The sequence below is a fragment of the Bubalus kerabau genome, chromosome 6 (assembly GCF_029407905.1).
Source record: "Bubalus kerabau isolate K-KA32 ecotype Philippines breed swamp buffalo chromosome 6, PCC_UOA_SB_1v2, whole genome shotgun sequence".
Lineage (NCBI taxonomy): Eukaryota > Metazoa > Chordata > Mammalia > Artiodactyla > Bovidae > Bubalus > Bubalus kerabau.
Window position 1 is genome coordinate 2,341,064 of NC_073629.1, and position 24,381 is coordinate 2,365,444.

General features: G+C 44.2%; 1 protein-coding gene across 2 annotated transcripts in view; it reads left to right on the forward strand.

The window, feature by feature from the left end:
• GPA33 (glycoprotein A33) overlaps positions 1-22,304 on the forward strand; it is a 43,875-nt gene extending 21,571 nt beyond the window's left edge. For both annotated transcript variants that reach the window (XM_055587190.1, XM_055587191.1), the window contains exons 4-7: positions 3,202-3,354; positions 19,261-19,380; positions 20,087-20,219; positions 20,606-22,304. In XM_055587190.1, coding sequence (XP_055443165.1) covers positions 3,202-3,354; positions 19,261-19,380; positions 20,087-20,219; positions 20,606-20,744 — 545 coding nt within the window. In that variant the 3' untranslated portion in view covers positions 20,745-22,304. The remainder of the gene's footprint in view (positions 1-3,201; positions 3,355-19,260; positions 19,381-20,086; positions 20,220-20,605) is intronic.
• The last annotated feature ends 2,077 nt before the right edge of the window (positions 22,305-24,381 follow it).

The window sequence follows — 24,381 nt, forward strand, 5'->3', positions numbered from 1 at the left end:
GGACTGGTTGGATCTCCTTGCAGTCCAAGGGACTCTCAAGAGTCATCTCCAACGCCACAGTTCAAAAGCATCAATTCTTTGGCACTCAGCTGTCTTCACAGTCCAACTCTCACATCCATACATGACCACTGGAAAAACCATAGCCTTGACTAGAGTGGATTAAGAATTTGTTTTTAATAATTTTCCCTCAGCAAACAGTGGCATAAGAAAGCTAGTCACTGGATATGTACAGCATATGCTGGCTATTAGTCATGCACCCTTAGCATGGTTCTGAGTCAATGAGAGACTTCGAAGGTGGTGTCGTATTTGTGGCCAGTCTCTTTTGTGGAATAAAAGATTAGGATCCTGTTAAAGGAGTACCTGGGAAGCAAGGGTGATAATTTTTATTGGTAGGGAGGGATGTTTCTGGATCTGCGGAGAGCTCAAGAGATAAAGCTTGGCTCACGAACAGCTCTGACCAGTAGCCAGTCTCCTCAGAAGTGATGCTCTCTTTTTCTGTCCTGCAGATACCTGCTGGCTGGGCCTGCAGGGAGGGCAGAGAGCTGTTTATGAGAATAGCCCGTGGGTAGCAGCCTTTTCCTCCCCAGGCTGCTTCAGTCCTGAAGCAGGGGTCTGGGCATGGATACCTGAGTCCTGTTCTTGAACCTAGGTTTAGGGACTAACTGATTAGAGTGGCAGTGGGAAATGCCTTTGATTTGCCCCACGCTGCTCCATGCCTGGCTGTCCCTTACCAAGACAACAGGAAATGAGGGGGCACACCCAGCAACCACCTGCCTTTGTCGGAGAGCAAATACCAGAGCAGATGTGAGGCTAGAGGGGAGAGGTGCCTCCTGGATAGCCTCTCCCAGCAGCCCTGGGCCGAGCGGAGATTGGAATTCACCCTCCACGCCCAGCAAGTGTGCGCCTGTGCAGTCTGCACTGTAGAAAGGGCAGCACTGTTTATTGGGGCAAGCAAGCCGTCCAAGGGGGCATGTGAAGAAAGAAGCAGGATGGACAGGCCTGCCGCTGAGGAATTCAGTAATAGTACTTTCCACTGGTGTCCTCTTCCTCCCACCCAAAAGGACACTCCCTGGAGTCTTCTTGCCTCAGGGCCTTTGCACAGGCTGCTGCCTCGGGCTGGAGTGCCATCCAGTCTCTTTCTCTAACCCCTCCCAGCACCTCCATTATTGGCTTCACGACTGGGGCAGTGTCCCTTGTCATGCCTGTCCTGTCTCAGCATTGTTGCGTCCTGCCTGGTCTGCCGGGAGCCGGCGAGAGACATTCCACTCGTGACAAAGGTCATGAGGAAGGAGGCTCGGCATACGCAAAGGCGGGATCGAGCCTCAGGAGTGCCCCCGGATATTCTCGAGCATCTACCCCCCAAAAACCAGAGTCTGCCTACTTTATTGCTTTGTGCTCTCACCTCTGACTTTACTGGGGGCTGTCCCCCACCACCATCTCACTCTCTCTGTCAAAGAGTTAACTTACAGCTCCAATTAATAAAGTTCCTGGGCTATTAGGAGTGTTTAAATCCAAACCCCTCAGATGGCTCTCTAACTCGCCTGACAAGTTTACCCGGACACCTACAGCTATGCATACGATTGTTTACAGTCTCCCAGCCTCCAGAGGCACGGGAAGCTTAAGATATTCAAATAGCTTAGAGCCTCTCAGAGAATTAGAAACTGTCAGAATAAAACTAGTAAAAGATTTCATTGATGAGCCAATGTTTGTTGCCAAGTTTTCACATCCCCTGAATTGTATCCTTGAATGTGCATTAATTAATATAGTTGGTATGTAGAAAAAATAAGTAGTGGCCTTGGTGTTAGTAACTTTAGACCCTTAAGGTAGTAAATTCTTTCCTTTGTAAACCCATTACACATCCACCCTATAGGAACGTAATCTTATCTTTGGAAGATGGCGCCAAACCATAAAATAATTACTCTTAGAGAAAATAAGTCTTTGTTGATAAGTCCTTGTCAAGAGTCATAAAATGTTAATAGGCCTCTGGCCAGAAGATGATGTAAATCACCTAAACCATTTGTATACGATAAATCTGCAGGAAAGAAACCCTGGTTTTTGATAAGCATCAAAGACTGCTGATTTTGCATCCCCTATTATCCTCTATGTGTAACTTAGGGTATAAAAGCCCCTGTTGAAAATAAAGCTATGGGCCTTGCTCACCAACGCTTGGTCTCCCCATGTCATTCTTCCCTTTAACTTCCAGCTGAGTGTCCATCTGGAGCGCGGATGTCCTCTGCGACCATTTATTTGCCTGGGCTTCTAAGACCCACTCGAGAAGGTGTCTAAGGTGGGGCACCTTCCGCTATTCGAGAGGGCGCCTGCGGCCTCCGTGGTCAGAGCTAACCTGGTGTCACGGGTTATATTGATTTTCCGCGTAAACCAAGCCACTCAGCTTCTTTTCTCCACTGAATTTTCCTACTGAGCTATCCTCATTCTATTACTCTTTATTATCTCTAATTAACATTTGAATAGGTCGCCTAGCCGTCTCTCCTTCGAATACCCTGGATCAGCCGGGGCTGGACCTCGGCACTGGTCATTGTTGTTTTTTTTTTTTTTTTTTGCCCCCACTGGATTCCTTAAACACAAAAACTCACACACTATGTCATCTCCATGCCCAGCAGTCAGGTATACAGTATTTTTGTAGAAAAACCACTGTACACAGTGGTGTGTTAACTTACAGTGTTGAGTGAACGACCCTGGCTTAAGGTCTTCAGGAATTCTAAGAGATCAGATTGGGCTTGTGCATTAAGGGTGGCCTGTTGGTTTTCGCAACCTTCTTTCTGTGGGCTTCTTTTGTGTGTGTCTGTTCCTTCCTGCCCCCTCCATCCGCTCAGCCCTCGTTCTCTACCCTGCACATAATCCTACTGCCGCCAGGGGGCTCTTCCATCACCCAGTTACTTATGGTAATTCCATTTCATCAGCAAAGCACAGGAAGAGAGTTCTGCTTAACTGAAGGGAACATTGCTAAGAAGTTAGCATTGAAGGGTTTCAGAGAGAGAGGCTTTCACTGAAACCAAGGGTAGGCAAACTGCAGCCAAATCCAGCCTGCAGACTGTTTTCTATGGCATGTGAGCTAAGAATGGTTTTTACCTTTCTTTGCCTGTGAACAAACAAGGTAATTGGTGTGTGTTGGGGTGAGGGAGTGGCTGTCACCAAGCCCCAACTAATTCCTGGCTTCTCTCTGGCTCTTCCCCTGCGCAGTGCCGCCCTCCAAGCCAGACTGTGGCATCCAGGGAGAGACTGTCATTGGGAACGACATCCAGCTGACCTGCCAGTCAAAGGAGGGCTCCCCAGCCCCTCAGTACAGCTGGAAGAGCTACGATGTCCTGCACCAAGAGCGTCAAGTCACACCAGGTAAAAAGGTCTGCAAGGAAGGCCAGCGCCCCACATCGAGGTGCCGCTGATGTGATTAGCACTGCCAGAGGAGACCCTGGGCTAACCAGTCAGATGCCCCTGAAGGCTGCCCCTCCCTCCTGCATTTTGCACTGGATTCTCTTGGACATCTCTCTAAGCAGCATTTTTCTCATAATAGTGCCCACCTCATAGGTTATTGTGACAAATAATAACATCGTACACATTAACTTGTTTTCTTTATTCCCCATAACTGAGTTCTCTTGAGTAAGCATGTATCAGTAACCAGGCGCTACACAAGCACTCGTGGGATTTTAGTTTTGATTATGATTATGTCCTAAAGTATACATTTGAGTCCTCAAGTCTGACTCTGTGGCTCCACTTAAGGACGGAGAAGTTTCTATTTCCACCCTCTGTCTAGGCAGATACATCTCAGACTGCCCTGGTTCCCACCCCCAAACTCAACCCCATTATATGGTCCCATCCACTACACAACTGGGTCTGCTCTGAGGTTCCCACATTCTCAGGGAAGGAAATGGTAGGTTCTGCTCTGGTTGCCAGGAGACTGGTTTTGTACCAGGCAGTTTGGTATTTGACCTTTTAATCAGGAAACAAACTGGAAAGAAAAAAGGAGCTGCCTTTTGTATAAACATCCCGCTGCCATTACCTTGGAGTCAACTAATGTGGGAAAACCCCAGTGGAATCCCTGGGCCCTGTTTCCACCAGCTGCTTAGCCAGCTGCACCTACCACTCCTGAAGATCAAGAAAGACAAGGTCTGGAAAGTCCCACTGGATTAACTTCTGGGAAGACTTTCTATCCAGTGTGGGTGGAAAGGAAGTGGGTGGTGGAGCAGTGGGTATAGACAGCAGGTCTGAGGAGATGAGATGGGAGAACGAGTCCCACCAAGTGAGGGCGCAGACAGGGGCTCCCGCCAAAGGAAGGGACTTAAGCTCTCTACCATTTGTTTGTCTGGGGGTAAAACAAGAACTTCTGAAAAGTTAAAAAAAAAAAAAAAAGAATTAGTAGAACCCACACTATTGAATGTAAAATAGAAGATAAGTTATGGATTTCAACAAGCTTCTGGATTTGTTTACATATTTCTAGCTGGCAAGTTTTTATTGAGTGTGTCAAAACTGGTTGGCAGCTCTCCTCTGGCTGTATGACGTCCCGTCTCTGGGCTGTGAACAGCCCAGGGACTCCATAAATGGTAACAGGTCAACCACAGACACTAGTTGATCTGGCCTTCCAGCAGAGTATGTATAGCAGAGGGTTGCATGAGTGCATGCTCAGTCACTCAGTTGATTCTTTGTGACCCCATGAACTGCCAGACTGCCTGCCAGACTCCTCTGTCCATGGAATTTTCTAGGCAAGAATACTGGAGTGGGTTGCCATTTCCTTCTCCAGGGGATCTTCCTGATCCAGGGACCGAACTTGTGTCTCTTACATCTCCTGCGTTGGCAGGCAGATTCTTTACCACTGACCCACCTGTCAGTGAAGCTAGCAGAGGGTAACAAGATAGGAAATGCTGCCGTAGTTTGTATCCAGTGGTGCTAGAACCCAGAGGGGTCAAAGAAGAGTTCTTCAAGGAGGGGGCACTTGAACAGGCAGGAGAGCATGGTGGTTAGGAGCATGCATGGGCTTGAATCCTGGCTTGTTAGCTGTGTGACCTTGGCAAGTCAGTCTCTCTGTGCTTTCATTTGCACATCTGTAAAATGGGCATAAAATTAGTATTTATTTCATAGGGATATTGTGAAGATTTTTTTTGGCTTCTCTTTGCAGCATGTGAGATCTTAGTTCCTCAACCAGGGATCGAACCCATGCCCCTTGCATTGGAAGTGTGGAGTTAGGGAAGTCCTATTGTGAAGTTTAAATAAAAGTCCATGTAAAGTACTGAGACCACCAAGTGCCTGGTAGAATGATCAGCTGTTATCTGAGCTGGTTCCTTATGAGTGAGTAGGCTAAGGATGGAGAAAGCTTAGGAACTGTGCATGCAGGAAGGATGGGAGGTGCCACTGAAGAGAAGCTGAGATGAGAGATGATGTAGGGCCTGCTCATTGGATTCAGGAGGCTGGCCTCTGCCCTGGAGGATGTGGGGACCCTGCTCACAGCTCTCCCGCCTTCATCAGGAAAGATTCCTCTGCTGGTTAGAAGCCAAAGCTCAGTTTTTCAATGATCCAAAACATGAGGGCCATAAAAGAGGTTAAATGGAGATTGCTTAGTTACTTTGGAAAAGATTTATTCAGCGTCTAGTTAAGAATTACTCGGAGTCAGAATTGGGATTTGACAGTGACCGAAAAAAGCATCTGGATGGTGGTGCGGGTTGGGCGTTGTTCTTAAAGACTTTGGCTCTGCCTTGCCTCACGGAGCCCTAGGAAGTCTATCGTGTCATCTTGTGTGGGTCAGTTGAAACCCATTTCTGACTTTTAAAATATTTTAAAACAACCCATAGTGGGCAATCTGGGGAGCAGAGTTCCTCAACCCTTCTACATCCAAAGAGAGAATTCTCAACATTAGAGATTGTTTGCTTTAACTTAGATCAGCGGGAGTAAGCCAGGAGGAAAAGGACAGGGAATCTGGAATCAACAAATGAGGGTTTGAGTTCTGGCTTCTTCTGTCACTCATGGCCTCTCAGACCCTTAGGGTCTTCATCTGCAAGATTGGGATGATCGTTATACAGCCTTCCCCAAAGACTGTGGAGGCGATCACCTCTGTGATCAGAGGTATGTGATACCTCTGAACATCCTTGTAAACCCTGTCAGTCAGCTGAGTTTCATGCACTGAAGGAGTAGGAATCTGGGTAATAAGGAAGGTGGGAGAAGTAATTCTAGGGGCGGGAGCGCTTTAGGGGAGGATATTCTGAAGGATGGGCTTCCCAGGTGGTTCAGTGATAAAAGAACCCACCTGCTGATGCAAGAGATGCAGGAGACCTGGATTTGATCCCTGGGTCGGGAAGATCCCTGGAGGAGGAAATGGTGACCCACTCCAATGTTCTTGTCTGGAGAAGCCAGAGGAGGCGGGTGGGTTACAGTCCGTGGAGTCACAGAGTCGGACACGACTGGGCATGCTGAGCACACACTCCCACGTGCATTCTGAAGGGCAGCATGGACGTTGCTCCCAGCAGCCAGGGAAGATCTTGAAGGCAGCTTGAGCTTGTTGACAAACCATGGGATCAGGGAGATGCTGGGGTAGTGGGCAGAGAAGTTAAACCTTGTCAATTTGACATCAGTGTCTCTTGCTGACCTGGGCTGCTCTGGAGGGAAACCTCTCCCTGGCTGAAGCAGAGGGAATGTGGAAACCCTTCTGTCCTACGTGTTTCCCTTCTTGACCACGAGGTGTCATTGCAGAAGAAACATTCATTTTGGCCAGATTTCAAGAACAACTGGGTCCTTTCCAGAGGAAAAGGGACTTGAGAGCTCCAAATCAGAATCAAAACAGGTCTTGTGGCAATGTTTGTGTGCTGGTTAATCCGAGGGTAGCTTCTCATGTTTGTTGCTTGTTTTGAGAGACTGGGGAAGGAAAGTGCTGACTCTGGCCTAGGCTGCCACATGTTCCTGACCCTAAAGAGGGCCAGGAGTGCCAAGCTGGGCTCTGATAAATGGGAAGAGCCTGGCAAGAGCCTGAGGTTTTCCACCTTGATCTGTTTGAAATATGCTGGGCACATTTAACATATAAAATGAGTTTCATGTTCTAAAATAGTGGGACTCTGTTAAGAGCCATACACCTCTGAAACATGTCCAGGTTCATAGAATATTTCTCAGAATGGTTTTGTGTTCCTTCAAGACACCTCTTAAAAATATGAAAATCCAATTGGCTTAGAAAACGAGGCCATTAATACCATAACCCCATGTTAGAAGTGTCCGGTGCTATCAGCACATCAGAAACTCTAACTCATGCTGAACTTGCTTTGGTCACAAACCCTTTCTTAGTATCATATGTTAATATCACATGTAAACAGTGTTCCAGAAAAATTGCCAAGGTATGAAATTCTAGGATGGAAGGAATAGTGTGTTACAGAGAATGAGTAACCAGAGACTATCATGCTGAGTTTTAGGGGATGAATCTAAAGAAAGTATATACGAAAAGATTGGAAGAAAATAATCTCAAATCAAAGTGCTATTATTTCCAGCAGGTGAGATTATGAACGATTTTTATTTTGTTCTTTGTTCTTCACAGATGCCTTCTCAGACCCTTCAGATGAGATTAAGATCTAATAGGGCTCCCATTATGAACTCTAGTCTGTTCTCCCTTATATACACCAAAGGATAGGGACCCTCTTCATCTTGTTTTGAAATGATGTGATAAGCATAGCAAGATTTTCTAGATTAGACTAAATTGAAGTAATAATTTTATGTCATAAATTCTTGTGTATTATGTACATGTTATTGTAATGAGCATAACGTAATATAAGTTTTTATAATAAGTATCTATTGCTTGTATAATTATCTTTTCTTTAAAAATTTTTTATTTTATATTGGAGTATAGTTGATTAAAATGTGTCAGTTTCAGAATGATTCAGTTATACATACACATATATCTATTCTTTTACAGGTTCTTTTCCCATTTAAGTTATTGTGCTATACTGTAGGTTTTTGTTGACTGTCTTATATATAGCAGTGTGTATATGTTAATCTCCACCTCCTAATCTATCCCTTCCCCTACATTTCCTCTTCGGTAATCATGTTTGTTTTCTAAATCTGTGAGTCTGTTTTGTTTTGTAAATAAGTTACCCTTGTATCATTTTATTAGATTCCACATATAAGTGGACTTCCCTTGTGGCTCAGACAGTAAAGCGTCTGCCTACAATGCAGGAGACCGGTTTCAATCCCTGGGTCGGGAAGTCTCCTGGAGAAGGAAATGGCAACCCACTCCAGTATTCTTGTCTGGAAAATCCCATGGACGGAGGAGCCCGGTAGGCTACAGTCCATGGGGTCGCAAAGAGTCGGACTTCACTTTCTTTCACATATAAGTGATTTACATGATATCTTTCTCTGATTTATTTCACTTAGTATGATAATCTCTAAATCCATCTGTGTTGCGACAAATGGCATTATTCCACTCTGTTTTATGGCTGAGTAATTGTCTATATGTACCGCTTCTTCTTTATCCGTTCATCTGTTGATGTCTTCATGTCTTGGCTGTTGTGCTCAGTGTGCAGTAAACACTGAGGTGCATGTATCTTTTCAAAGTATGGTGTCCTCTAGATGTGTTCCCAGGAGGGGCATTGCTGGGTCATATGGTAGCTCTATTCTTGAACAGTATTCTGTATCGTTCTCCATAGTGGCTGTACCAATTTACGTTCCCATCAATAGTGTAGGAGGGTTCCCTTTTTTCCACACCCTCTCTGGCATTTATTGTCTGTAGGATTATTGATGATGACCATTCTGGCCAGGTGAGGTGAAACCTCTTTGTAGTTTTAATTTGCCTTTCTCTAACAGTCACTGATGTTGAGCATCCTTGACTTAATGATGTGGTGCTTTTTGGCCATCTGTATGTCTTCTTTAGAGAAATGTCTATTTAGATTTTCTGCACGTTTTTTGATTGGATTGTTTGTTATTTTGATATTGAGCTACATGAGCTGTTAATATATTTTGGCGATTAATCCCTTGTTGGTCACATTGTCTGCAAATATTTTCTCCCATCCTGTGTGCTGTTTTTTCATGTTGTTTATGGTCTCCTTTGCTGTGCAGAGGTTTTTAAGTTTAATGAGGTCCCATTTTTTATTTGTTTATTTTTATCACTCTATGAGGTGGCTCCAAAAATTGTTACGATTTAGGTCATTGAGTGTTCTGCCTATGTTTTTCTCTAAAAGTTGTATACTGCCTGGTCTTACATTGAGATCTTTCATCCACTTTAAGTTTGTTTTTGTGTGTGGTGTTAGTGCATGAGTGCTAAGTCACTTCAGTCATGTCCAACTCTTTGTGACCCTGTGGACTGTAGCCCACCAGGCTCTTCTGTCCGTGAGATTCTCCAGGTAAGAATACTGGAGTGGGTTGCCATGCCCTCCTCCAGGGGATCCTCCTGACCCAGGGATTGAACCTGCATCTCCTGTGGCTCCTGCATTGCAGGTGGATTCTTTACCACTGAGCCACCAGGGAAGCCTGGTGTGTGGTGTTAGAGAATGTTCTGATTTCATTCTTCACATGCAGCTGTCCAGTTACCCCAGCACTGCTTATTGAAGAAATTGTCTTTTATCCATTGTACTGATATTATTATTTCCTCCTTTGTTGTAGATTAATTGGCCAAACATGTGTAGGTTTATTTCTGGGCTTTCTCTTCTGTTCCATTGACTTACATTTCTGTTTTTGTGCCAGAACCATACTGATTTGATTACTGTAACTTTGTTGTATAGTCTGAAGTCAGGGAGCCTGACTCCTCCAACTCTGCATTTTTTCCCCCCTCAAGGTTCCTTTTGCTATTATAAGTCTTTTGTTTCCATACAAATTTAAAAATTTTTTGTTTTAATTCAGCAAAAAAAAGCCATTGGCTTGGATAGTGTAGTCATTTTGATAGTATTGATGTCTCCAATCCAGGAACAGGGTGTATCTTTCCATCTGTGTCATCTTTGGTATCTTTCATCAGTGTCTCATAGTTTTCAGAGTACAGGTTTTTTGTCTCCTTAGGTAGGTTTTTCCTAAGTATTTTATTCTTTTTGATGTGACGGTAAATGGAATTGTTTCCTTAATTTCTCTTTCTGATCTTTCACTGTTAGTGCATAGAAGTGTATTTCTGTGTATTAATTTTATATCTGGCAAATTTACCAAATTCTTTGATGCGATCTGGTCATTTTGTGGTCTCACTTCTTTTCCAATTCGGATTCTTTTTTTGTCTTCTCTGATCACTGTGACGAGGACTTCCAAAACTATGTTGAGCAAAGGACATCCTTGTCCTATTGCTGATCTTAGGGGAAACACTTTCAGCTTTTTCATCACTGAGTATAATGTTGGCTGTGGGTTTGTCATACATGGCCTTTATTATGTTGAGGTAGTTTCCATCTATCCTACTTTCTGAAGTTCTTTTTAATCATAAATAGGTGTTGACTTTTGTCAAAAGCTTTCTATTTTTTCTTTTCTGCATCTATTGAGATGATCATATGTTTTTTATTCTTCAATTTCTTAGCGCATTATATCACACTAACTTGATTAATTTACAGGTATTGAAAAAGCCCTGCATCCATGGGATAAACCCCACTGGATCATGGTATATGATCCTTTTAATGTATTGTTGGATTTGTTTGAGTAGTATTTTGTTGAGGATTTTTGCATCTATATTCATCAGTGATATTGGCCTGTAATTTTCTTCTTTGTAGTATCCTTGTCTGGTTTTGATATCAAGGTGATGATGGCCTAAAAGAAGGAGTTTGAGAGTGTTCTTTCCTCTGTAATTTTTGCAAGAGTTTCAGAAGGATAGGTGTTAAGTCTTTTCTATATATAAGTACCAAGTACTAATGGACTGCACAACTCGAACTCTGGTTAACTCGTCTCTAAATGTTAGATAGATTAGTCTATGAAGCCATCTGGTTCTGGATTTTTATTAGATGGGAGGTTTTAAATTACAGTTTCAATTTCAGTACTTGTAATTAGTTCATATTTTGTATTCTTCTCAGTTCGGTCTTGGGAGATTATACCTTTCTGAAATTTGACCATTTCTTCCATATTGTCCATTTTATTGGTGTATGGTTGCTTGTAGTAGTCCCTTATGATCCTTTCTATTTCTGTGGTGTCCATTGTAACTTTTCCTTTTTCATTTCCAAGTTTATTGATTTGAGTCCTCTCCCTTTTTTTATTGACGAATCTGGCTAAACATTTATCAGTTTTGTTTATCTTCTTGAAGAACCGTCTTTTCGTTTCATTGATATTTTCTATTGTTTTCTTTGTCTCCATTTCTTTCTGCTCTGATCTTTATGATTTCTTTCCTTCTGATAACTTTGGGTTTTGTCTGTTCTTCTTTCTCTAGTTGTTTTAGGTGTAAGGTTAGGTTGTTTATTTGAGATTTTTCTTGTTTTCTGAGGTAAGACTGTATTGCTATAAACTTCCCTCTTAGAACTACTTAGGTTTTGAATCATTATTTTTATATTTTCATTTTCCTCTAGGTATTTAAAAATTTTTTTTTCTTTGATTTCTTCAGTGATTCATTTTTTGTTTAGTAGCATATTGTTTAGGAGAAGGAAATGGCACCCCACTCCAGTACTCTTGTCTGGAAAATCCCATGGATGGAGGAGCCTGGTAGGCTGCAGTCCATGGGGTCTCGAAGAGTCGGACACGACTGAGCGACTTCACTTTCACTTTTCACTTTCATGCATTGGAGAAGGAAATGGCAACCCACTCTAGTGTTCTTGCCTGGAGAATCCCAGGGACGGGGGAGCCTGATGGGCTGCCGTCTATGGGGTCGCACAGAGTCGGACATGAATGAAGCGACTTAGCAGCAGCAGCAGCAGCATATTGTTTAGCCTCCATGTGTGTGTGTTTTTCAGCTTTTTTTTTTTTTTTTTCTTGTAGTTGATTTCTAATAGTATAGCATTGTGGACAGAAAAAGATGCTTGATATATTTTCAGTTTTCTTAAATTTACCAAGACTTGCTTTGTGGCCCAGCATGTGACTTATCCTGAAGAATGTGTACTTGAGAAGAATGTATATTCTGCTGCTTTTGGATGGAATACTCTATAAATATCAATTAAGTCTATCTGGTTTAATGTTTCATTTAATGTCTATGTTTCCTTATTAATTTTCTTTTTTTAAAAAATCCTTTTGGCCACATCACATAGCATATGGGATCTTAGTTTCCTGACCAAGGATCAAACCTGTGCCCCCTGCATTGGAAGTGTGGAGTCTTAACCACTGGACCACCAAGGAGATCCATCCTTAATGATTTTCTGTCTGTATGATCTGTCCAGTGATGTAAGTGGGGATGTTAAAGTTCCCACTATTATTGTATTACTGTTGATTTCTCCTTTTATGTCAGTTATCATTTGTTTTATATATTGAGGTGTTCCTATGTTGGGTACATATATAGTTATAATTGTTATATCTTCTTCTTGGATTAATCATTTGATCACTACATAATGTCCTTCTTTGTCTCTTATAACAGCCTTTATTTTAAAGTCTGTTTTGTCTGATATGAGTCCTGCTACTTCAGATTTTGATTTCCATTTTCATGGAATACCCTTTTTCATACCCTCACTTTCAGTTTGTGTGGGTCCCTGGATCTGAAGTGGGTTTCTTCTAGACACTGTATATATGAGTCTTGTTTTTGTATTCATTCAGTCAGTCTATATCCCTTGGTTGAAACAATTAATCTATTTACATTTAAGTTAATTATTGATATGTATTTTCTTATTCTCATTTTGTTAATTGTTTGGGGTTTGTTTTTGTACTTTTTTTTCTTCCTTTCTGTTCTGTTTTCTTGTTATTTGATGACAAATTTTAGTGTTATATTTGGATTCCCTTTTCCTTTTTGTTTGTGTATCTATTGTTTATTTTTGGTTTGCAGTTAGCAGGAGGTTTTGAAATAACAGTTTATATAGGTACAAGATTGTTTTGAGTTCTGGTCTTTTGATTTCAAATGTATATTCCATATGCTGCATTTGTTCTCTCCTCTTCTCATGATTGCTGGTTTCTATATCATATTTGTGTGTGGATGATTTCCTACCTTTACTGTTTATTGGCTTTACTGATAAGCTTTCCCATTTGTAATTTTCTTGTGCCTTTTTCTTTTCCACCTAGAGAAGTTCCTTTAGGATTTGTTGTCAAGCTGGTTTGGTTGTACTGAATTGTCTTAGCTTTTGCTGGTCTGTAAAACTTGATTTCTCCATTGATTCTGAACAAGAGCCTTATTGGGTAGAGTATTCTTGGTTGTAGGTTTGCGCCCCCTCCCCTTTTTTCTTTTAGCCACACCATGCAGCATGCAGGGTCCTAGTTCCCTGACCAAGGATCAAGCCCATGCCCCTGTATTTGGAGCATGGAGTCTTAAATACTGGACTACCAAGCAAGTCCTGGTTTTCCCCTTTTATCACTTCATATTGTGCCACTCTCTTCTGGCATGCTGAGTTTCTCTTGAAAAATCAGCTGATAACCTTATGGGAATTCCCTTGTATATTATTTTTTGCTTTTCCCTGTTGCTTTTAACACTATTTCTTTGTCTTTAATTTTTGTCAGTTTGGTTAATATGTGTTCTTGACATGTTCTTCATTGAGTTTATCCCATATAGGACTCTCTGTACTTCCTGGACTTGGGTCAGGTTTCCTTTCCCATGTTAGGGAGTTTTTCAGCTTTTGTCTCTTCTAGTATTTTCTCAGGGCCTTTCTCTCTCTCTTTTCCTCCTGGGACCCCTATAATGTGAATATTGGTGTGTTTAATGTTGTCCCATAAGTCCTCATTTCTTCTCATTCTTTTTCTTTATTGTGGTGTGCCATAGTGACTTTCAGCATATTGTCTTTCAACTCCCTTACCTGTTTTTCTATCTCATTTTTACTACTGATTCCTTCTAGTTTATTTTTCATTTCAGTTATTATATTGTTCAGCTGTTTGTTATTTATATCTTTTAGCTCTTTGTTTACCATTTTTGTATCTTCCCCATCTGTGCTTTCATTCTTTTTCTGAGGTCTTCGGTCATCTTTACTATCATTATTCTGGTTTCTTTTTTGGGTAGATTTCCTATCTCCACTGCACTTAATCTTCTTGAGGGGTTTTGTCTTGTTTCTTCATCTGGAACATATGCTTCTGGCCATCACATTTTGTCTAATTTTCTGATCTCCATTTCACAAGCTGCAGGTCTACAGTTCCTCTTGCTTCTGGTGTCTGCTCCCTTATTTGTGAGGCTCTCCTAGAGGCTTATGAAAGCTTCCTGGTGGGAGGGACTGGTTCCTGCCCATTGGTGGGTGGAGCTGGGTCTTACCCCTCTGGTGGGCAGAACCATGTCAAGGGCTGTGTTTGAAGGAAATGGTAACCCACTCCAGTGTTCTTGCCTGGAGAATCCCAGGGATGGCAGAGCCTGGTGGGCTGCCATCTATGGGGTCACACAGAGTCGGACATGAATGAAGCGACTTAGCAACAGCAACAGTGGGGTCAAGAAGACTTTAGGCAGCCTCTCTGCTGATGGGTGGAGCTGTGTTCCTGCCTTGTTTGTTGTTTGGCCTGAGGCATCCCAGCACTGGAGCTCTTGGGTGGGGCCAGGTCAAAATGGTGCCCTCCAGGAGAGCCCACACCATAGAGTACACCCCCATACCTCTGCCTCCAGTGTTTTTGTCTCCACAGTGGCCACAGCTACCCCCTGCCTTCCCTGGAGACTCTACAAAACCAGCAAATACTTCTGGCTCAGGCTCCTATGAAGTCACTGCTTTTTCCCTGGGTCCCAGCGCACATAAAACCTTGTGTGCACCCTCTAACTCAACAGAGTTGAATTTCTGATTTCCACAGTTCTGTGGAGTTTTTGTGATCAAGCCCTATTGGCCTTCAAAACCAAATGCTCTGAAGAGTCCCCTCACTCAGTGCCAGACCCCCAGGCTGGGCAGCCTGATGTGAGGCTCAGAATTCTCACTTCTGTGAAAGAAACTCTGTGATATAATTATTTACCAGCTTGTGGGTTGCCCACTTGGTGGGTATAGGATTTGATTGGGCATATTGTGAATGTGCCCTTCCTACCATCTTACTGTGGCTTCCTCTTTGTCTTTGGATGTAAAGTATCTTTTTTGGTGGGTTCCAGTCTTTTTTGTCAGTCATTGTTTCAGCAGTTAGATATGATTTTGGTATTTTTGTGGGAGGAGTTGAGCTCAAGTCCTTCTACTCTGCCATCCTGTCTCCAACCAGAAGCCAAAGTTCTTTAACAACCATAGGTGTGGACATGTGGGTAATCCTTTGGGTGTGTCTTCTTAGACAAATTCACATAAAATATGTGTCTGTACTTGGTATTTCTATAGGCACAGCAGTCTAAGATTGGTTTGTTGGTCACCCCATCAAATGTGGAATCTTGTTCACAAAGTTTCTTGGTCAGAGAGGCCTCATTTTGAAGATAAATGATGTGTTTCTATATGATGCTAGCCTTTAGAACCACACAGCCTGTTCCTGCAGCCATTCCTGCGAGTGGCACTGTCCAGAACACCAAGATTCATGTTCTCTTCCATGGGGTCCTTTCTGAGACCACAATGGGGCAATTACTCATAAACTGTGCTTCTTCTTCATCTATGATCTGGAAAGTCCTGGCATGGTCTTTCTCCTTATAACCCTCTCTGTTCTCTTTTCTATATTTTTTTATAGAAAGGTGTCAACTGTTCCTGGGAATTCTAGACCCAAAAATGAATCTTTGTTATTGTTTTGTCATTTCTTATTTTTGTGACCTTGGGGAAGTCCCTTAACTTCTCCAATCCTCCAGTTACCTCTAGGGCACTGGAGATTGAAATATTTCTTCCATCCACAATACAAGATTGTTGGAAAAATCAGAGGACATCATATTTGAGGAAGTATAGTGAGTAGCACATTCAGACAAGAAAAATTCACACTGAGATACAATCTTGCAACAGAGTAGAGCTGGGCAGGGAAAGGATTGGCCACCAGGGGAACTAGCAAGAGGTAAAGCTGGGTTACTATGAATGGAGGTTTGTGACATTGCACAGGAGTCAGGGATCAAGACCATCCCCATGGAAAAGAAATGCAGAAAAGCAAAATGGCTGACCGAGGAGGTCTTACAAATAGCTGTGAAAAGAAGAGAAGCCAAAAGCAAAGGAGAAAAGGAAAGATATACCCATTGAATGCAGAGTTCCAAAGAATAGCAAGGAGAGATAAGAAAGCCTTCCTCAGTGATCAGTGCAAAGAAATAGAGGAAAACAGTAGAATGGGAAAGACTAGCAATCTCTTCAAGAAAATTAGAGATACCAAGGGAACAATTCATGCAAAGATGGGCACAATAAAGGACAGAAATGGTATGGACCTAACAGAAACAGAAGACATTAAGAGGTGGCAAGAATACACAGAACTGTACAAAAAAGATCTTCATGACCCAGATAATCACGATGGTGTGATCACTCACCTAGAGCCAGACATCCTGGAATGTGAAGTCAAGTGGGCCTTAGGAAACATCACTATGAACAAAGTTAGTGGAAGTGATGGAATTCCAGCTGAACTATTTCAAATCCTAAAAGATGATGCTCTGAAAGTGCTACACTCAATATGCCAGCAAATTTGGAAAACTCAGCAGTGGCCACAGGACTGGAAAAGGTCAGTTTTCATTCCAATCCCAAAGAAAGGAAATACCAAAAAATGTTCAAACTACCAAGATGAATTGCATTCATCTCATATGCTAGCAAAGTAATGTTCAAAATTCTCCAAGCCAGGCTTCAACAATACGTGAATTATGAACTTCCAGATGTTCAAGTGGGTTTTAAAAAAGGCAGAGGAACCAGAGATCAAATTGCCAACGTCTGCTGGATAATCAAAAAAGCAAGAGAATTCCAGAAAAACATCTGCTTTATTGACTATACCAAAGCCTTTGACTATGTGGATCACAATAAACTGTGGAAAATTCTAAAAGAGATGGGAATACCAGCCTACCTGACCTGCCTCTTGAGAAATCTGTATGCAGGTCAGGAAGCAACAGTTTGAACTGGACATGGAACAACAGACTTGTTCCAAATAGGAAAAGGAGTACGTCAAGGCTGTATATTGTCACCCTGCTTATTTAACTTATATGCAGAGTACATTATGAGAAATGCTGGGCTGGATGAAGCACAAGCTGGAATCAAGATTGCTGGGAGAAATATCAATAACCTGAGATATGCAGATGATACCACCCTTTTGGCAGAAAGTGAAGAAGAACTAAAGAGCCTCTTGATGAAAGTGAAAGAGGAGAGTGAAAAAGTTGGCTTAAAGCTCAACATTCAGAAAGCTAAGATCATGGCATCCAGTCCCATCACTTCATGGCAAATAGATGGGGAAACAGTGGAAACAGTGGCTGACTTTATTTTTCTGGGCTCCCAAATCACTGCAGATGGTGACTGCAGCCATGAAATTAAAAGACGCTTACTCCTTGGAAGGAAAGTTATGACCAACGTAGAAAGCATATTGAAAAGCAGAGACATTACTTTGTCAACAAAGGTCCATCTAGTCCGGGCTATGTTTTTTCCAATAGTCATGTATGGATGTGAGAGTTGGACTATAAAGGAAACTGAGCACTGAAGAATTGATGCTTTTGAACTGTGGTGTTGGAGAAGACTCTTGAGAGTCCCTTGGACTTCAAGGAGATCCAACCAGTCCATTCTAAAGGAGATCAGTCCTGGGTGTTCATTGGAAGTACTGGTGTTGAAGCTGAAACTCCAGTACTTTGGCCACCTGATGCAAAGAGCTGACTCATTTGAAAAGACCCTGATGCTCAGAAAGGTTGAAGGCAGGAGGAGAAGGGGATGACAGAGGATGAGATGGTTGGATGGAATCACCGGCTCAATGGACATGATTATGAATAAACTCCAGGAGCTGGTGATGGACAAGGAGGCCTGGCATGCTGCAGTCCATGGGGTCACAAAGAGTCAGACACGACTGAGCAACTGAACTGAACTGAAAGCTGGATTGTCAAGGCCAGATCTGTAACATCATGTCCATATTAAGAAACATGGGCTTATTACTGAAGATGAGGGACTGCCTCTGAAATGTCACTCAGATCCTATTTGCATTTTAGAATATCTCCTCGGAAGGAGTGTAACCCACCTGGTGACAGCAGGGGCGGCTGGCTGTGCAGCACATTAGAGGACAAGGTCTCTAACTATTCTCTCATAATAGTGGCTATGACACAGCATTAATGAGGATGTGTGTGTGTGAGCTCAGTTGCTTCAGTTGTGTCCAAGTGTTGGCGACCTCATGGACTGTAGCCTGCCAGGCTTCTCTGTGCATGGAATTCTCCAGGCAAGAATACCAGCATGGGTTGCCGTGCTCTCCTCCAGGGGATCTTCCCGACCCAGGGGTTGAATTCACATGTCTTATGTCTGCTGCAGTGGTAGGGGGTTTCTTCACCACTAGCACCACCAGGAAAGCCCATCATTGAGGATAGGATATATAAATTTGTCTAAACATTTATGTTTTATGCTTTGGCTCTCCCTTTCAAGGTGAAGACATTTGTAGGATCATAGATTTAGTAGAATGTCTTCTCATGAGGACATCTAGACCATTGCCCTGAATTTGGGGAGATCAGATACTTTCCCTCCCACTTCCAGGTTCAGTAACTAGTGCTCACAGAAGTTAAATGGCTTACTTAAGTGGTGGAAAAGAAAGAGGAAGAGTCTAGACTGACTGCCTGCCTCCTCCCGCCCCACCACACATACATGTACATACAGAACGTACAAATACCACATAAACTCACACACACACCACTCATGGTACAGAAATACAGAAGTCAGAGTCCTTGAGGTTCTAAAGCCTGCTTTCACATGAGTCTAAGCTGCAGAATTCTGTTTCTGAAGATCATAAAAGTGATAATCATATCATCTAATTATAAAACATTTCTATGTAATATGTAATGCATATTATGTTTCCTAAGCATTTACATCAGGCATTTGGTTGTGGGCTTATATTCATTAGTACTTTATTTCATGTTCACAATTGCCCTATTGTGAAGGCACTATTATTATTTTATTTGTAAATAAACAGATTTAATGAAGCTAAGTTCCTTGCCCAAAGTCACAAAATTAAGGTGGCTTCAAACACACGGTTCCTGCCTGAATTCTAAGCACTTCAGAATTGTGCAGCCCGCCTAGTTTAATCATCCTGCAGCCCTAGAGGTGGATATTTTCTCCACATTCCAGATGAGGCTCAGACATGCTCAGTGGCAATGCTTTTATCTACATAGGAGTTCAGGAGTCCACACTCCTTCTTAGCTGTTTCTATTCTGCTATGATGGACTGTCTCCTCAGCCTGACTCTTCTTCCTTCCCAGTCACAGGACAGACCTTCTCTCTGAAAAACATCTCCACAGAAATGTCGGGTTACTACATCTGCATCTCCAGGAACGAGGTGGGGACCGAGTCCTGCAACATCACCGTAGCTGTCAGATCTCGTAAGAGCAGTTTGGGGTGGAGGGAGAGTGGGAGGGTGAAGGCCAGAAGGTGACTGGCTGGGGGTCCAAAGAGTCAGCTGACTGGGAGGTGAGCTGGGCAGCCTCTTGGGGTCTCCCATTGGCAGGTGGCTGAGGCGATGACCAGATGCTCCTATCCCAGGTTCCCCTCATCTGGAGGCTAGCCCTGTTCCCTTTGTTGTTTGGAAATAGCACCTAAGACTGGCTTCTGGAGACATTAGTCCTACCCTTAGGGTTGCTCTGTGGGCATGGGGGAAGTGCCCAGATCTGGCTTCCACAAGAGTCTGGACCCCATCACTTGGGGAGGGACACCCTGAGCAGTTTGGAAATGAGCTAGAGTAGGAGCTGGCATGACACCTGAGGGCCTTTTTGGAGCCTGAGTAGCTCAGATCTGTTGGCCATCTGCCTTTTGTACACCTCCATCCTGAGAAGTATCCTCCCGCATTGTCTGGTTCCATTCCCACGAGGCCGTGCCTTCCACGGAGTGCCCCCAGAGGCTGGCGGCACTGCCCCTTGGGCTGGGAAGACAGGCACCGCTCAGAGCCTGGGAAGGACCGCCTCTCATCTGGGACACTGGCTGTTGTGGTCCCTCATCCCTGGCATGCTCCCTGCATCTTGACTTGTGTTATGGGCTCGAGTTGGGAACTGTGGTTAGTGCTCACAGGACTTGCGGCTCTGTCTCTCCCAGCCTCCATGAATGTGGCTCTGTATGCGGGCGTCGCTGGGGGCGTGGCTGCGGCTCTCGTCATCATTGGCGTCATCCTGTACTGCTGCTGCTGCCGGGACACCGGCAAGGCTGAAGACACCGAGGTCGCACGGCCGTGAGTGTCGGGGACGCCTGTTGGCAAGGGTCTAAGCAGATTAGGAAGATGTGCCCCAGCTCCTCACAGCCTCTTCCTTTCACAACACCCCAGGGGGCAGCTGTTAACAATAAAAACAACTTTTATCCATCCCATTTTATAGTTGAGAAAAGAGTAAATGATTCACCCAAATCCTAAAGTGGCATTACTATCTGGCACATGACTCCAGGGCCCATGGTTCGCCAGTCTCTAATCCCAGGGTAGAGTTTCCTGTGGGTGTCCAGAGCCGGGTGTAGGGGCAAGCCTCTGTCATAGGCTGCTCTCTCCACATAGGAAGCACTAGACCCAGCTCCCTCAGTCCTGATGGGTGAGTGTGAACCCTTCCCCTCTGTCCTCAATGCCTGCAGGAATCGGGCAGCCTACCGGGAGCCACCAGAGCAGCTGACAGAGCTTTCCAGAAGACAAGAAGAGGAGAGTGAGGATGACTACAGGCATGAAGACCAGAGGAACGCCGGCCGAGAGACCCCTGACCAGGCTGGCCGATGATCTGGGCCTGCTGCAGGCTGGGGCCAGTGGGAGGATTAGGGGTCATCCCCCTGCCTCCAGGCCTCTCCCCTCCTTTCCAGACCCTACTTTTCTGACCCTTTGTCCCAGTTATTGAGGGATGCTTCATTCCCCATGTTGGCTGCTGGAGGACTTGGCTTGGCCTAGCCAAGGGGATGTCACTTTTGACTGACCCTGCCAAGTGCCTTCCCCTTTGAAGTGACCCTCCTATTACCCTCAGGGCCCTTCACCCTGGACTAGGCAGCAGCCTCCACTTCCCCATGGCACTCCTGCTCCCCAGAGGTGATACTAGCCTCAGGATGGCAGAAGTTGCCCTCCCCATTGTGTGCCCAGCACCCAGGGGAACAGCACCTGGCAGAGGTTTTGCATGCAATACATTTTAGTTGAATGAATGAAGGAATAATTGAGTACATAAAGCCTTTATTTATCCAACTTTGGTGTGAACTCCTTGCTTTGGACCCATGTTGGCCTGGCCTCAAGCTCCCTCTCCAGCTGCATCTCCCACAACTTTTCTGAACATTCCAGATGCTCCCTGCAAGGGCCACCCCAGCTCCCACTGCACACACCCTCATGGGGTTTTGCTTTCTCCTTTTGGCTGGGAATGCCCATGAAACTCCCATCTCTGCCTGTCAAATCCTTCCTGCCCCTCCAGGCCTGTCTCAAATGCAATTGAACTCTATAACCCCATCCTAATCTCACACACAGATGGGGACAATCTTGTTACTCTGTCCCACATCCATCACAGGCCACATGGCACAGTTGTCTGAGGGTCTCTCCCTCTGTGTATCGGAGAAGGCAATGGCACCCCACTCCAGTACTCCTGCCTGGAAAATCCTATGGACGGAGGTGCCTGATGGCCCTTTGTGTATAGTGTGAACTCCTGGAGCAAGGCTTGGGCCTCAACCCCCTGGTTTTCCTGGAGCCCTCACAGTCTACAGCTCTTCTAGCAGGCTCAGTCCACCTAAATTTAGGAAACTGCTTTCCTAGATTGGGCCTTCCCCTGTCTGGTCCCTGAGACACACCCAAACCCACTTGCTAATTTCATGAATGAAGGAAGAAATGATTTAAATGGACACACACTCATGTGAGTACGTACACTGGAGTGAGTCAGTTTGTAGCTGGCCCTGTGGTCACAGTGATTCTTCTCAAGGCCAGAGTAACTGACATGCCCATCTCTGCTTCTTGATACCTAACCCCTGCTCTGCCCAGCCTGTTCCTGTCTTGGCTGGGCTGCCAGGTCTGCTTTGCTGGCTGGCTGTCTAGTTGCCCCTCCCATAGCCTCTCACCTGTTGGTCAATTACTTCTTCTGTTCCCAAGAACTCGACAGTGTTCTGCTGCTTGGGTCTTGTGATCCAGTGGCTAGTCTCACTCAAATGCAATTTTCCAGTAAGTAAACATTGTCATTTTTTTTCTGAACAATCAGGAAAGCAAATCTGTAAATCTGTTGTCCATCTGTGATTTTTAAAAATATATTTTTTATATGTTTTGTTAAATTCTTTGGTTCATTCAAAATGCTGTCAGTAATAATAAAATTGTTGTTGGAAATTCTTATTTCTTTTTTAAAGTGGGCTTTATTCACATCAAGGTAGAGGTTATATCTTTTGTTGTCATGTGTCAGCCTACTGTGACCCTCTCTTGGGCTTTCTGGGAGAGGTGAGGTGAGGTGAGGGAGTCAAGCAAGGAGAGAACTGGGTCAGATCCTGCGGGTCCCATTGCTTGTAGCCATGGTAGGGTCAGGCAATGGTTGCTGGGGACAGGACAGAGCCCTGCTGATTACAGAATATTCCAGGCACCTGCAACATCAGAAAGAACACACAGACCTGGGAGTTGGTGCATGAACTCTAAGGAAGATGGTGGAGAGGTTCTGGCCAGATATACCCCAAGAATACCGCTCCTGAGAGAGGGAAGAAAGCAGACCCCCAACCCCCACTCCAACTGTCAGAGATCTGGTGACTCTTCCTCCTCCCCAAGCACTCAGCTCTGTCACCCTCTCCCACCACATAGTCAAAGTCCTCTTGACCTAGGTGCCCCGGTCTTGCACCTGTCCCACGGTACTGTCGTTACCATGGTCTGTGTCTGCCTAGGCCTGTGAGATTCGTGAGAATAGGAACTGATCTTACTCATGGCCTGGCACTTATTGACACAAAACTTGATATATTTTCATTGAATGAATAATTTTTTTTTGTCACCGTGTCCTGTTCAAGGCCATTTCCTTGTCTTCTAGTTACTTTGGGTGTCTCCCAGCCCTCCTGGTGCAAGGTTTTACACACATGATCTTGAAAGTGGTGGAAAGGAGGTGGCCACCTCCCCCAGCCCTGACCTGGCTGACCTCTCTGCCCCTGGAAGGGCTCTGAAAGTTCACCCACCTTAGCTCCAGGCTTGGGCAAGAAAACGAGGGAGATTGGAACCCACCACATTCCTTCAGCAATAAATATTTTGTGAGCTCCTACAATGTGTCACATTGAGAAACCTGTATGCAGGTCAAGAAGCCACAGTTAGAACCAGACATGGCACAACAGACTGGTTCCAAATTGGGCAAGGTGTACTTCAAGGCTGTATATTGTCACCTTGCTTATTTAACATCTATGCAGTAAAGTACATCATGAGAAATTCTGGGCTGGAAGACGCACAAGCTGGAACCAAGATTGCCAGGAGAAATATCAATAACCTCAGATATGCAGATGACATCACCCTTATGGCAGAAAGTGAAGAAGAACTAAAAAGCCTCTTGATGAAGGTGAAAGAGGAGAGTGAAAAACTGGTTTAAAATTCAACATTCAAAAAATTAAGATCATGGCATCTGGTCCCATCACTTCATGTCAAATAGATGAGGAAACAGCAGAAAAAGTGACAGACTTTATTTTCCTGGGCTCCAAAATCACTGCAGATGGTGACTACAGCCATGAAATTAAAAGATGCTTGCTTCTTGGAAGAAAAGCTATGACCAACCTAGACAGCATATTAAAAAGCAGAGACATTACTTTGCCAACAAAGGTTTGTCTAGTCAAAGCTGTGGTTTCTCTAGTAGTCATGTATAGATGTGAGAGTTGGACCATAAAGAAGGATGAGTGCTGAAGAATTCATGCTTTCAAATTGTCATGTTGAAGAAGACTCTTGAGAGTCCCTTGGACTGCAAGGAGATCAAACCAGTCAATCCTAAAGGAAATCAGTCCTGAATATTCATTGGTAGGACTAATGCTATGAAGCTGAAGCTAAATCTCCAATAATTTGGCCACCTGGTGCAAAGAACTGACTCATTAGAAAAGACCCTGATGCTGGGAAAGATCGAAGGCAGGAGGAGAAGGGAACCACAGAGGACAAGACGGTTGGATGGAATCACTGACTCAATGGACATGAGTTTGAGCAGGCTCAGGGAGATGGTGAAGGACAGGGAAACCAGGCATGCTGCAGTCCATGGGGTTGCAAAGAGCCGGACATGACTGAATGACTGAACAGCAACAACAATGTGCCAAACACAGTACTGGCTGCAGGGGATATAGAGCTCACTATGACGTCATTACTAAGGAGGTGCTACAATCTAATGGAGGTGACAGGCAGGAGCGTGGTCATGTGAGATGGTGAAGATGTCATGAGAACAAAGTACAGGGGCCTGAGTTAC